The 14074-nt window shown below is 36.6% G+C and overlaps 1 protein-coding gene across 1 annotated transcript; it reads left to right on the forward strand.

Annotated features, from left to right (window-relative positions):
• The first annotated feature begins 504 nt into the window (after positions 1-504).
• Positions 505-7166, forward strand: LOC129433097 (immunoglobulin superfamily containing leucine-rich repeat protein 2-like). Its single transcript, XM_055191559.2, has 2 exons — positions 505-642; positions 5317-7166. The coding sequence occupies exon 2, from the start codon at positions 5326-5328 to the stop codon at positions 6571-6573; it is 1248 nt and encodes a 415-aa protein (XP_055047534.2). The 5' UTR covers positions 505-642; positions 5317-5325; the 3' UTR covers positions 6574-7166.
• The last annotated feature ends 6908 nt before the right edge of the window (positions 7167-14074 follow it).

Consider the following 14074-nt stretch of genomic DNA (forward strand, 5'->3'; position numbering starts at 1 on the left):
AGCTTTATTTTAAATATAAAATATATCTTATGTGAAAAGGGACACAAATATAATTCTGAAAATAATTTTTTAAATGCATAACTTATTTGGTAATATTTTGGATGCAAATGTTATGTTGGTCAAAACTTTAGCATGTTGGATGCAAATTTTTAAAAAATAGTATGTTATTCTTTAAGAATAGTAATAGTGTTAACAAGAACACTTCAATAAATAACTTAAGGGTTTGTTAGCACATTTTAGGACATTTTTTGTGCCTTATGCATCATCAAATGTTGTGGACCCAAATGGCACCCGTTTCATAAAATGAATCAAATGTGTTACAGTTTGCTTTGCCGATCGTAAACGCGATAAGGAAACCGTTTGCCACCCTGACCATTAAGTGCCACAAAAGTGACAACTTCATGCTAAATGCTTTCCTTGTACAAATCTGACAGGATGTTCTCAATTATTCAGTTCCTCTGTGAGAGTCTCTCTCTCTCTCTCTCTCTCTCTCTCTCTCTCTCTCTCTCTCTCTGTCTCTGTCTCTCTCTCTGTCTCTCACTGTTAATAGTGGCAAAGTGAAGCTTTCTCGAATCAGCAACGCTTTCAGTACAATTATTTTGGAAAATATCGCAGAGGTCGCAGAGAACAGTTTTGATTACGGTGAGTCAATTTAAGCTTTACTAAAACCAAAATAATAATTAGCACAGTAGAATACACAGACACATTTATATGAATAACTAAGATGTATATTTACTAGTCTAAATTAAGTACAGATATAGATTTAACTTAGTATTATAAAGTTTTCACTTCAACTCATTTATTCTTTGTAAAGTTTGACTTTAGTTTTTACAGAATGTATTTACTATTTAGCATATACATTTAAAAGATATTTGTGGCCAGAGAAATGTATTTTTGCTGAATGGGAACAGAGGTCACGGAAATTGGATGTTCTACTCTCCTTTATTCTTTTATTCGATTATATAACTAAAACATTATATCTATAACATATATTGATAACATTTCAGAGAACAAAGAAACCTTTAGTTGGTTAAACAAAACAAAGTTTACTCTGCAAATCTAGGATCTATGTCAGTTTTAGTTTGTCTTGTTGAACGAGCGTCAAGATGGCCTATAGCTCTCGATCAGGGGTGTCAGTTTGTGTTTAAAAGTGGTGGGGACAAAAGATCAGATAAAAAAACATTACAGCAGGACGGGAAAAATATTGAATAATGGTGCATCAAAAATGGGCATAGCGTAGGCCAGTCAACAACATGAAAATACTCAGCATAAAACCCTTAACAATGTCGACTGCAGATGTAACAGTCCCTGAAACACCAGCTCAACCGAACAGTGCTAAAGCACCATACTGTAGAAAACAGCAGCGCGTTTAGTCAATGATTACAATGAAATTCATTACATATGTGAAAGAAAACACACCATAAGCATACAAGGCAACATATGTGACCCTGGACCACATAACCAGTCTTTAGCATCGCTTGATTTTTCAGAACATTTTAACCAAATGCTTTTAAAAAGTGGTGGGGACATGTCCCCAGTGTAAATAACACCTATACTCTCGATTCATTTCACGCATTCAGTTACCTGAAACACCAGGCAGACAAAAAAGACATATACAAAATGAATTTTGTGTCACAGTTGATTGAACATAGCAGCAGCACGCATAGGTCACTGATCGGTGACTGTCAGTGCCACATGCCTCAATCCAACAGACCTTATGCTGACCTGTGACAGTGGACGAGCCACTAAACACAGTGGCATGAGCCACTGGACGCTGGAAGTGCCATCCACTAAACATAGTGGCACGCGCCAGTGGCTTCTGTGCGTAAGATACCATGCCAGTTTATGTTAAAACTGCTACTGGCTGAATGATCTCAGCTTCAGCGCGACTGAAGAGCTTGCTGATAGGGCTGTCACAATGATTAAATAATCGTCTCATCGCGATTGTTTGACCGCAGATTTCAGATCACCACAATGATTGCACATCTCTCTAAAAACACAAGGGGGAGCTGCAGTGCCTGTATAAACCAGACAGTATCAGATTACTTTTAAATATCTGTTATGTGTGAATTAATATTTACTGCCAGGTAAACCTTGCTAAAGATTGAATTTAAATAATCACAACAATGTTTAAAAATTATCTCATGAACAACCAAAAAAATGTATGAAAATTAAATGTCAAATTGGCAAAGCCCTAAAACAGGCAATTAATCGTAATAATTGCCATAAGTTACTAGGCAATTAACCGTCGGCCTAATGTCATAATCGTGAGTGCCTTATTCGCTGATCTCTACAAGGTACATAGGAAGAGACAAGATCGGAAAGATTGGGTGGGGAAAGAGCATTTAGTGCCTTATAAGTGAGCAGTATGATTTTACATTTTATGTGAGATGAGACTGGCAGCCAGTGAAGATCAAATAATATAGTAGTAATGTGGGTAGATTTTTTATTGGAGGTTAACATTCTGGCAGCCGAGTTTTGTTTGTACTGTAAACGTGAGATTGAATGAGCTGATAAACCATAGAAGAGTGAATTGCAGTAATCGAGACTGGACGTAATCAGAGCATGTACTAATGTTTCAGCATCATTTCTACAGATAAAAGTTCGCAGTTTGACAATGCGTTGTAAATGAAAAAAGATGTTTTGGAGAGGCTGTGAATATGTGCGTCAAAGGATAGTAAGGGGTTGAGTATGATATCTAAATTTCTAACAGTAGCTGAGGGGAAATCGTAGGAGCATCCAGATAAAAACTAAAGTCCACAGAGATGTTTTTTATTAGAGATGGGGGACCAGTTATCAGAATGTCGGTTTTACCCAGATTCCGCCTTAGAAATTGTAGACATAGTTTTAACTCGCTAACACAAGAGGAGAGTGAGGATTTTACATTAACAGAATCTGGTTGACAAGCAGTATATAATAATTTCCTTAGATTTATATAGCGTTTTTCTCAGTACTCAAAGCGCTTTATATGAACGGGGGAATTTCCTCAACCACCACCAATATAACTGAATATCATTAGCATAACAGTGATAGCTAAAACCATTGACAGATGATGTTGCCAAGAAGCTGAATATACAGAATTAATAGTAATGGGCCAAGAACAGAGCCCTGTGGGACACCCTGTTTAAGTAAGACAGTAGGAGATTTGAAATTGTGTATGAAGATGTGATATTGCCTGTCCGTGAGATAAGAGGAAAACCAAGATAGTGCAGAGAGGCCTGATATGCCAAATTCCGCTAAGTGGGAAAGTAATCTCTTATGACACACAGTATCAAAGACAGAGCTGAGGTCTAATAACAGAAGTATAGAGAGATGTCATGTGTCTCCAGTGAGTAAAAGATCATTAACAACCTTTATTAGCGCAGTCTCTGTGCTATGCTGTTGGCCGAAGCCAAATTGAAAATATCGAAGAGGTTGTTACCAGCTAGAAATGACTGCAGCTGAGAGGCCACAGCCTTTTCTATGAACTTTGATACAAATGGCAGATTGAGAATATGGCGGTAGTTGGAAAAGTCTGCCGGGTCCAGATTAGTCTTGTTGAGTATGTGAGTAACATCAGCAGTCTTAAGTGATGCAGTTACAGTAGAGGAGATAAATAACATATTAATGAGGTGGGAGATAGAGGCAGAAATTGTCGATGTACAGTCCTTTAGCAGGAAAGTAGGTGCAAGATCAAGAGTGCATGTTGAGGAGTTCGATTTTTATATTAACACAGTGATGAATGAGGAATTGGTTAGAATAGGGTTGTCATAGAATTATTAGATTGAGATTTCATATGCTCATTGGTAGTTGGTTCCTCACCAAATTTCGCATACAGAGTATCTAGATTTCCCTGGAAATGGTTCAGGAAAGAGCAGCACAAACAAAACAGTACAATAATCCAGCATGGAGCGGCAGCCAGATGCGCACAGCGTTCCCAAATCGGAAATGATAGCGCCCCTGGTGAGCAAACCGAAGGTGACATTGGGGATGTACAAATGAAATTTGTTTGATATTTGTGTGCACCAGGGTGCGATCTTAGAGGAGCATTTCACCCGTAGAAGCATTCATCTTTATTGAAAGTGCGTCATATTTGTGGTCAAAATGTAACATACATTTAGAATTTGGTGCCTATTTGACCGAGAAAAGTGGTGTTTGTAGTCTCACCCCCTCAACAAAGATATTGGACTTCCTTCTTTCAATGATGCAAAATGATGATTTTTACATCATTGAAAGAAGGAAGTGCAACACTGAAATCTGTATTTCTCCTGTCTCAGCCCAACTGAGGAAATGATGCATGACCATTCAAAAACATGACTGGGGTTCTAACCATACAAAGCTTTATGCAAATGGGTGAAGTGTCCCTTTAAGATACCATTAGGATCCAAGAAAATGTGTATTCTGAAGTTTATTTATATGTACTGTGTATGCATTATGCATAGTAGTCTACTCATTAAAAGTAGTGTGCAGTATTAAAGGCTATAATCTGAGTCAAATTATAAAGTTGCTGAAAATCTAATAATGTTATTAATTGTCAAATGCATCAGACAGATTTTAATCTAAGAAAAAAATGTATTGAAGCAAATTAACACCAGTTTATATACAGAATACAGAAAACTTGTAAATGTTTTTACTGCATCATGTATATAAATAATATGCTGCCATCTAGTGACCAAAAACTGAGTCAGAACCAGGTAAGTGAAAATACATTGCAACACAAGTTCTTTTGTTTGTGTCTCTCTAGAGTCTAGACTAATTATGGGAACTCCTTTTTCTATATTTTTTTACACTATCAAAGCATTTACCCCTAACTGATTTACTGCAAGAAAATCAAACATTAAACAAGATACTAAGTGATGTAAAACTTCAGTGTTTATCTATAGGAGTTAAACATTTTATTTAAGAAAATGGAAGATAGCTTAGCAAAACTAAAAATAATCCTTAATGTAAGCCTTTCATCAAAATTTCAAATGTATAACAAAAAGGAAATCACTATATATAACTTAAACGTCTTAATGATTAAGGTTCAATACTGAAAAATGAATAAATCTAGTGTAAGGAACTTACGTCTATTAACTGGCTGAATTACTTTATTTTTAAGTTCTTAGCACGAATCACATTCAAATATATTTTCTAAATGTGTCATGATAAACGCAACTCAAATAACATTTCGTATTTTAAAATACACTAAAGGGAAATACGCTCATAATGAGCTGTGTGCAAGTCTGAATTTGCGTTATTTGCGTAACTGCTTCTCTTCTGTGCACATTTGCTCTCTAAATGAGAGAGATATCCAAAACAATATTTCTACTAATCTGCATATTCATTCATTGACAGGTGCTGAAAATGGAAACCAAATACCTGATGCTTATTGCCTTGGGGACAGCTGTGATCAGCAGTGTTCACTGTTGCCCTCAACAGTGTACCTGCACTGATAAAATTAGCCATCATTTTGTAGACTGTGCCTACAAAGACCTTCTGGAAATACCTGTGGGTTTGCCATCCAACGTTAGCACCCTGAGTCTTACAGCTAACAAGATAAAAGTGCTGAAATCAAAAGACTTCATAAATTTGACAAAGGTGACCTCTTTTTGGATGGCACACAATGAAATTGTAACCGTGGAGAGGGGCACGCTGGCCTCAATGATTCAGCTGAAGAATTTGGATATGAGCTACAACAAAATCATCTATTTTCCATGGGACGACTTGAGCAATCTCACTGCTCTACAGTTGTTCAAGATTAACAACAATGAAATGACCAATATACCCAAGAATGTTTTCTCCAACCTAAAAGATCTGCGTTCGATCCGCATTAACAATAACAAGTTTACCACCATTGTGCAAGGAACGTTTGACGCTCTCACATCCATGTCTCACCTCCAAATCTTCCACAACCCCTTTGTTTGCTCATGCAAACTTGAGTGGCTAAGAGATTGGATTGTCAAATCCTCAATCTCCATCCCTGATAAAGACAACATTGTTTGTGAGGCCCCTGCCTTCCTCAAAGGTGCCACTGTTACTAGCATGCCCAAGTTGGATTGCAAAGCCCCCTCTGTGTCCATCGCATATCAACCAATCATTGACAACACAGAACTCTATGAAGGATATATGGTCATCTTGAACTGCGAATCAAAAGGAAACCCTAAACCTGATGTCGCCTGGGAGATATACTTAGGAAACCAACTGATTACATTCCCTCTGCCCCACATAGTTGAAAAAAGGGAGGTTCCTATAAATGGAGCACTCACAAACACACGATTCCTCGTGTTTCAAAACGGCACCCTGATTATTCCTCACATGAGCAAAAAGGAAGAGGGAAATTACACCTGCTCGGCTGCCAATGACATGGGCAAAGCCACGCACTCCGTTAGGTTGGACGTCGCCTGCACAAAAAACCATGCCATCAATCCTATGTTGGACACAAAAGCCGCCGGCAATGTGTCTGGAGACAAGCTCGATATTTTCGAAGGCAAATGCAGAACAAATGTCAGCTCGCAGTACATCTCCAACCACGCTTTCAACCTCAGCTTGAACAAGCTTAACCCTCATGTGTTGTTCATATTTTTGTTACTTAGACAATGTTTGTGGGTCTAGTGGATCTCCAATGCAATCCAACGGTACCAATGCAGTCATACAAATTTATGTATAAATTGGATTTCAATGGAACTGGTGAAAAATCAGTCACAAACAGAATCTGACAATTTAACAACTGCATAATGAACACTGTAAGTACAACATTACAGCTACAGTAAACTCATTTGGGACATTTATTCTGCAATAGCTCACTGTAGCTATATAGCTATAAATGAATAAACTATTAAAAACAGTCAATACAATAATAGGCTACATTTATAACACAAAACTGTGTATTATACTAGGGGAAAAGGTAAAAAAAAACTATATCTAACAAAATAAACAAACACAACACATGTTTTGCAGTGTTCATGGAGAGCACAGGCCTGAAGAACTGAAATAGCATTGACATGAGGGTGAGAGTAATAATGACCGAAAATCTGTTCTCGGTACAATAAGTTTGTGTTTGTTTGTTTGTATTGTTTTGACTTGATAAACCATTAAAAAGCAAGATGTGATGCAAGAATAAGTGCTGAAAACATTTAGATAATTCATATGAACTTCATTTTTAAAAACTCTGCATTGACACTGTGTTGTTTCTTTATTAACCTGTAGCCTATGGCTAAATGTCTTTTTAGGAAAAATTTCTTTTATAAATAAATAAACATACAAATATATCAAATGAAAGAACAGACCCTCTGCTTTCAAACAAACAAACAAACAACTAAACAAAAACAGAAAAAGTTTCATCCTATCTTTATTTGTTCTCTTTTTATCACCTCTCAGTTATGGATAGGTTTAAAGTTTCAAATAATCATCAAAAAATACATGGAGTTTTTACTGTTTTTCATTAGTTGATGCTTCAGATTTTTTAAAGTTGGGTAAGAGCGCCACCTAGTGGATAATAGCGGAAATATAGATCATCGCAAAAACTTAGCAGGGATTTTTTTTTTCTTAATTAAAGAGATAACTTGTCAATGGCGGTGAAAAGGTTAAATATTGACATTAAATCAACAACAGATTTATAAATAAAAAGGTTTAATAGTACTGACTTAAAGTTACAATTGAAATGGTTACACTATAAATGCATAAAATAGTAAATAATACATGTAGAAATAACGTTGCCCAATTAGGTTATAAAAAAGGATTAAATACCTAAATCAATATAAATGTCACAAATTATACTGATAATATATATTTAGGTGTCTGCATCTAAGCATTTTAACTGTATATTTTCTTTCAGGGCTTGACAACTAGAAGGAATGAGAGAGGATGTGAATTATAAAGCAGATATCAATAAATTCTTAAGATTCAAAGACAAGTAATGAAGATGAAGTTTTGTCAACCTGCCAGGAGAGGTGAGGAGTGGTTTACTGGACAGGGCTTAAACCTAGTCCTGTATAAGTGCTCCTCTAGCATTGAGTTACCAGTGCAGAAGTCATGGGTTTGAACTCAGGGAACAAACATACTCATAAATGTATATCTTGTAATGCACTGTAAGTTGCTTTGGATTAAAGTGGCAATTTAAAGGTTAATGTAGTCCCAGGTTCAAGGAGGTTGAAGAAATGACAGTGCAGAAATGTAGGTACTTTTCCTCATGTGAGGACTCTGCATGAAACAGATATAGTTTCTATTGACGGGTAGCTGAGGCAGTATACAAAATAAATAAATTACTAAACAATTTATCAAATTGTTATGTGTTATCTTTTTTGCAGCTGGAGGAAAAGGTTTCAGCACCAGACATTCAGAACTGCTGATTCTTAGTCAAATTGGTTGGTTTTGGTTTAGATTAAGTCTGTTGTTTATTGTTTACAATGAATTAGAAAATATAGGTATGGCATGTTTTAGAACAAGAGGGGAGGTCAGAATCACATTTTTTTTGCTGCAGATAAATAAAGAACTAATCACTTTGTCCTTTTCTATTACTCAATATGGTAACATATCCTGTAAGATACAAATCAGAAAATCCTGAATATGTCCAATATTTAAAAAAATAATTTAAATATGTTTTACTTAAGTCCAGATTTATAATAAATAAATTATATACAAATACAATTCTTGCCTGTTTTAGGGTTAAAACATTAATATATTGTTTTATATAATACAGAGATTATCAAAAAGTTTCCCAATTTTGCTGACTTCACCCAGAGGATGACGAGCTGCTGCAGATAAACCACAACAGACACACAACGACATCATGCTGTTCATCTGAGGAAAAGACACTGACAAAACTAACATCTCTATTGTGTCACTTCAAAACATTCAAGAGTTTATAAAATGTGTTTTTATGCATTTTTAATTGCAAGCAGATCATTGCATACAAAGATAAACATGTCCTTAATATACTACACTGTCATATTAATAATAAACAAACACACATAACAACACAACAGGCCTGGTTTCTTTGTTAGCGTATGTCATGTGCAGTCATTTTTTAAATGATGTATATTGTGATGATTGATAACCTTACAGTCCCATCAACACTTACAGTGTTTTACAAAAAGACCACAGAGATCATGTATAGATAAAATACTTAACAAAATAACAGTTCAACACATTTATCAGACATCATAAAACCTCATAAAGTCTCAGAGAAACACAAACCATCATTCAGATGTTTGACACTAAACAGCAGCAGGGATGAAAACATCAGTGCTTTTATTATTAATCACGTGGTGCCAGGGATTTTCCTGGGGATTCTGGACGAGAGGGGAATTCTTCCACAGGGCATAAATATGGACTGAAAACGACAACTTCAGATACAGCTGAGCCTGGGACAGAAGGGTTTTGATGAAGGTAGGTGAACAAAGCTTTATACTTAAACCTTTATAATAATCAGCACAGTTTATAGAATATAGAGACACATTTATAGAAATGTTTATAGAAATATGTTTTTATTTAAATTAGTAAATTAAATTAAAGATGTTTAAATATATTTCAATTAATGTTAAATGTGAAAATAAGTGTGATTAGGTAATTCATTGTAGGCTATTGGACAAAAACCCACTGCGTGCTGTTTATTTAGGAAGTTTGCTGAGTCATTTGTGCGTTCTCAGATCATCAATATGAAATATCTACACTTAAAATATGTACTGTTTTTTGATGGAACATGCTGCCAAATCTTTTTGTTTACGTTTGATACTTGATTTATAGCTATTTGTTAAACCTATTTTAGACTGCAGATTTATTTTGCGCATAACTACATTTCCCAGAAATAACACAATGGGCACGTGACGTCCGCATGGACATCTTTTTTATGATGTGATTTTAAATCAAGATTTACAATTTGATTTACTGCATTTCAGTTCTCATTTTTCATTTGGGTTCTATTTTCTGAAATCATCTGACAAATGGGGGCGTGGTTAATGACATTTCAGCACTTCATGAACGGACAGCGACACAAACAGCTCTGCTGCAGTTTCGGGGAAAAGCGCGCACGAAAGAAACGAGAAAAACCTCACAGTATGAAAAAATCATAAGGTCTTTGAGTCTTTATATCGAGATATATACTTTTACGTATAAATGTCGGAGAGAAGCAATATATCATCATCCTGTCTGGGGTTGATGGTTTGGGTACTAGCTTGGCTAACTATACCCGGTCGACTTATCTAGGTTAATTTAAGAACGTTATTTACTAGCGACTTCTCGTAGAAACTAAAATGTTAACTAAAACACAGTGTATTACAACCATATTACAGCTGTATATTTTTGCCATAGACACTCATCAGAATACTTCCTAATTTTAACATTGAAAGTGTTTTCTTCTGAAAAGCCCTTAATCTTTTACGTTGGTATTTAGAAATCATGGTCTATTCGCTGGATTCCAGGGATTCTCAAAAAGGAGCTTTGGGAACAAATATTTTTGAAAGCAGTTAGTATTTCTAACAATCTTAACTTCTTTCAAACTCTCCAACAAATATTTCAATTTTTTGTTTCAGTGTTAAGGAGTGCACAGAAGAGGACACACCTGTGCTTAAAAACTTGAGGTACAACTTTTATTACGCTTGTTTGGATGTCAGCTTTAAGCTAAAATGCACAAATTAAAATCAAGGCTTTTGCTGAGCATAAACCTTTAATTGTAAGTTGTAGTGACAGTGAAAAGTCTCGTTGCTTCTGTCTGCAGGTGCATGTCTTGATTTACAGCTCCTGATTCACTGTTTGTCTAACAGTTTAAATCTTTTGAGCTGTATGGAGCCTGTATGTGTCTGCTGTCAAGGTTTTTATTCGAGATCTTAGAGCACCAAAACTGTAGACAGCACTCATCTGTCTACCTGCTGCCAGACTTATAGATGTAGGCTACAGAGGGTTTGTCTGGTGTACGCAGTAGTTAATCTTTACTCAAATATTTTATTAAATATACATGAAAATATTTCTTTGCATGTTGTATTGGTGTGTTTGGAGTAGAAATTGAAGCTCAGCTGTAATTAAGAATTTATAGCTTGGCAAAAATTACATACAGCACATGCAAAATGTATATTCTTAAAGGCATTTGTCCAGTCTTCGGTAAACATACTTTGTTTTTTCTAATCTTTCATGATCCTTCAGTTCTGAAAAAGTGACAACATGGGGGGTGTAGCGAGCAAAAACTGCACGATACTCGTTCTCGTGAACCCAATCTCGTGTCTCGTCTCGTAGATTAAGTGTCAGACCCCTATGCACGACCATTCAAAAACATGACTGGGGTTCTAACGATACAAAGCTGGTCGTCCTTCAACGTGATGCCCAGCTGATGCCTGACCAACGATCACCGGCAGGACCCGCTTAATCTCCGCTTAATCTCCTTATCCGTTTATATGTGTGTATATACATGTATATCTCCCAAGGGTTTTTCCCTCCTAGGACTTTTTTTATTTCCTCGGCTAAACAACCCGGGGTTTTAGTTTTTTTTCTCCTAGGGGTTTTTTTACCCCGGGGAGGCAGCCTTCTTGGGCTTAACTTAGCTTCTTCTTCTAGACGTTACATTAGTAATACGCTCGCTCATAATGTCGAGTCATAGCCGCAGCAAATTTGACTGCTTATGCTATTGTGTATAATGTTGTGCTATCTGTCGTTTTTCTGTGCTTTTACTGCTTCTATTAATGTAAAGCTGCTTTGAAACAATTAAGTATTGTGAAAAGCGCTATATAAATAAAATTGAATTGAATTGAAAAAGCTTAATGCAAATCGGTGAAGTGTCCCTTTCAATATACATTAAAAAGCATGTTGCATTGGTGTGTTTGGAGTATAATATGAAGCTCAGCTTTGAGAAGAATTTATGGAAGCCTGGCAAAAATGACACGCAGCACTTGCAAAATTCATATTTGTAAAGGCATTTGTGCAGTCTTGTATAAACAATCTTTGTTTTTTCTAATCTTTTATGATTCTTCAGTTCTAAAAAAGTGACAACATGGCGACTGCAGAGAGAATGTCAGCAAATATAAACCGTGACAGGAGCTGCACGATAGAGATCACCAACAAGAGTGAAGAATACAGTCTTGCCAACCCACAGGAAGGAGAAAGTTATTCTGATGCTTTTAAGTACATTTAAAATAAGTGAATGTGTTATCTGAGAAAAATCCTGTTACTTTGTAAAAAATAACAAAATAAGACTTAACAAGTTGTAATTTCACAGCTTTACTTTAATGTTTTAATATCGACTAACTCTAAACTTCTCTCAGATTTTACACTTACAGTGGGTTCTGCTGCCATCCTCCTCAGACTGAAATCATATCCAGTGGGGTCTGTGCATTCGCTAAGAAGCTACTCTCTCAATGGGGGACCGCAGGCGTCTTGACCTATGACCTCTATGATACGCAGAAGCAGGTGTGCACTGGTCGCTTGGCTATTCTGTTCTCTGTTCCCGACTCCTACATTTTCTTCAATAACATCTTTGGAGTCGGGGTGTTCGAGATAAGCCGTAAGTGCGATGAAGACCTGTACGACTACATGTATGACGGGAAAGACTTTGGACGTTTTACCCGTGGGAAGGCAAAGGAGTCTGGAATCACCTACAAGGCACTGAGAGTTGAATTACGAGCAACTATGTCAAATGAATCCAATGCTATTATTAAAGTAGAGATCCATGACAAGGCTAAAAATGAAAAACCAAAGTATTTTTTAGCCTAACAAAATCATCTCTTTTTAATCCCACCATATGTAAAAAATTTTAAATGTTATAATAAAGCATGCAATTGTGATTTTAACAACATTTATGATGTTATGACTGTAAAATCTAATAAAGAGGTAAATAATTGAAAATTGACTGAATCCTGTAAAGCTACTGGATCTTTTACATGATGGAAAGTGGTTAAGCAGGACATGAGATTGTTTTAATGCTTTTTGCAAAACATTCATACCAGACTGTTTTAAAAGTACACACTTTCTTTTCCTACAAATTTCATGAGTTTACATTACAGTTTTTCTCAATTGCTAAAACACTAAAACCCATTGGCTGAACAAAGTTCTCAGTTGCCTGAACTCATATATCTAATTGTGCAGTCTGTTGTCAATACCTTAAACCATTTCACATCATAAAACACAATTTGCAGATTTCACTTAGACTTTTTAGCAAAACTCCAAACACATACTCATTCTCAAAACACAATCTGCACTCAAATGCACATGTCATGCATACTGCTAAACACAAGCAGCAACAATCAAATACAAATGTCATCACACATGTCATTGATTAAACACAACCACTCAAAATGGATTTAACCTGTTTCAAATGATGTGACATAACCAATATAAGCCAGTTCACTGTTGTATACAGTAGTACAGCGCATTTTAGGCTGTATACTGTAAAATGAACAAATTGTATGGCCCTGAACATTGTGCTTTCCTTTTGTTACTGTACTGACTGCTTTACAGTTTTACAGTATCACAGAAACGTCTCGGTTACGTATGTAACCCTCGTTCCCTGAAGGAACTATCAAAAACGCCAATGAACTTGGCATGCAGGTATTTGCATAATGCCGGCGCCGCCCCGCCAGGTGCGTATATAAGGCGCAGGTGCATAATACCAAATCAGCTATATTATTGCTGAGAAGCCGAGCAACAGTGCCCGGCCTGAACAGCAATGGAACAGCAAACTGTGGCGACGGGACGTGACGTCTCCGTTCCCTTCCTTCAGGGAACGAGGGTTACATACGTAACCGAGACGTTCCCTTTCAGTCGGTCACTACGACGTCTCGTCGTGACCGACGAATTGGGAATCCCTACCAAAACGCCACTGCAGCTGAACCCTTCCAGTGCCTGCAAAAGCCCTCCGCCCTCCACATAAAGGGGCGGAACCTAAGGCAAAATGCAGAAGGCCGGTCACTACCTGTTCCTTAACCCACGATAGTGAAGCAGCGAACTGGGGGAAGCGTCTAAACTGAGCGGAGCTAGAACACTGCGGAAGCCATCCCCTAAGAAGGTTAAATGGATGACATAAAAATATATGAAACAACCGACAGGTTGCTCAAAATAAAGTCTCTGAACAATACATGGTATGTTGAGAGGTGCAGAGCAGGCTCTGCTAAGGAAAAACGTGGAGGATTAG

Source organism: Misgurnus anguillicaudatus, unplaced genomic scaffold (genome assembly GCF_027580225.2).
Source record: "Misgurnus anguillicaudatus unplaced genomic scaffold, ASM2758022v2 HiC_scaffold_27, whole genome shotgun sequence".
Taxonomy (NCBI): Eukaryota; Metazoa; Chordata; class Actinopteri; order Cypriniformes; family Cobitidae; genus Misgurnus; species Misgurnus anguillicaudatus.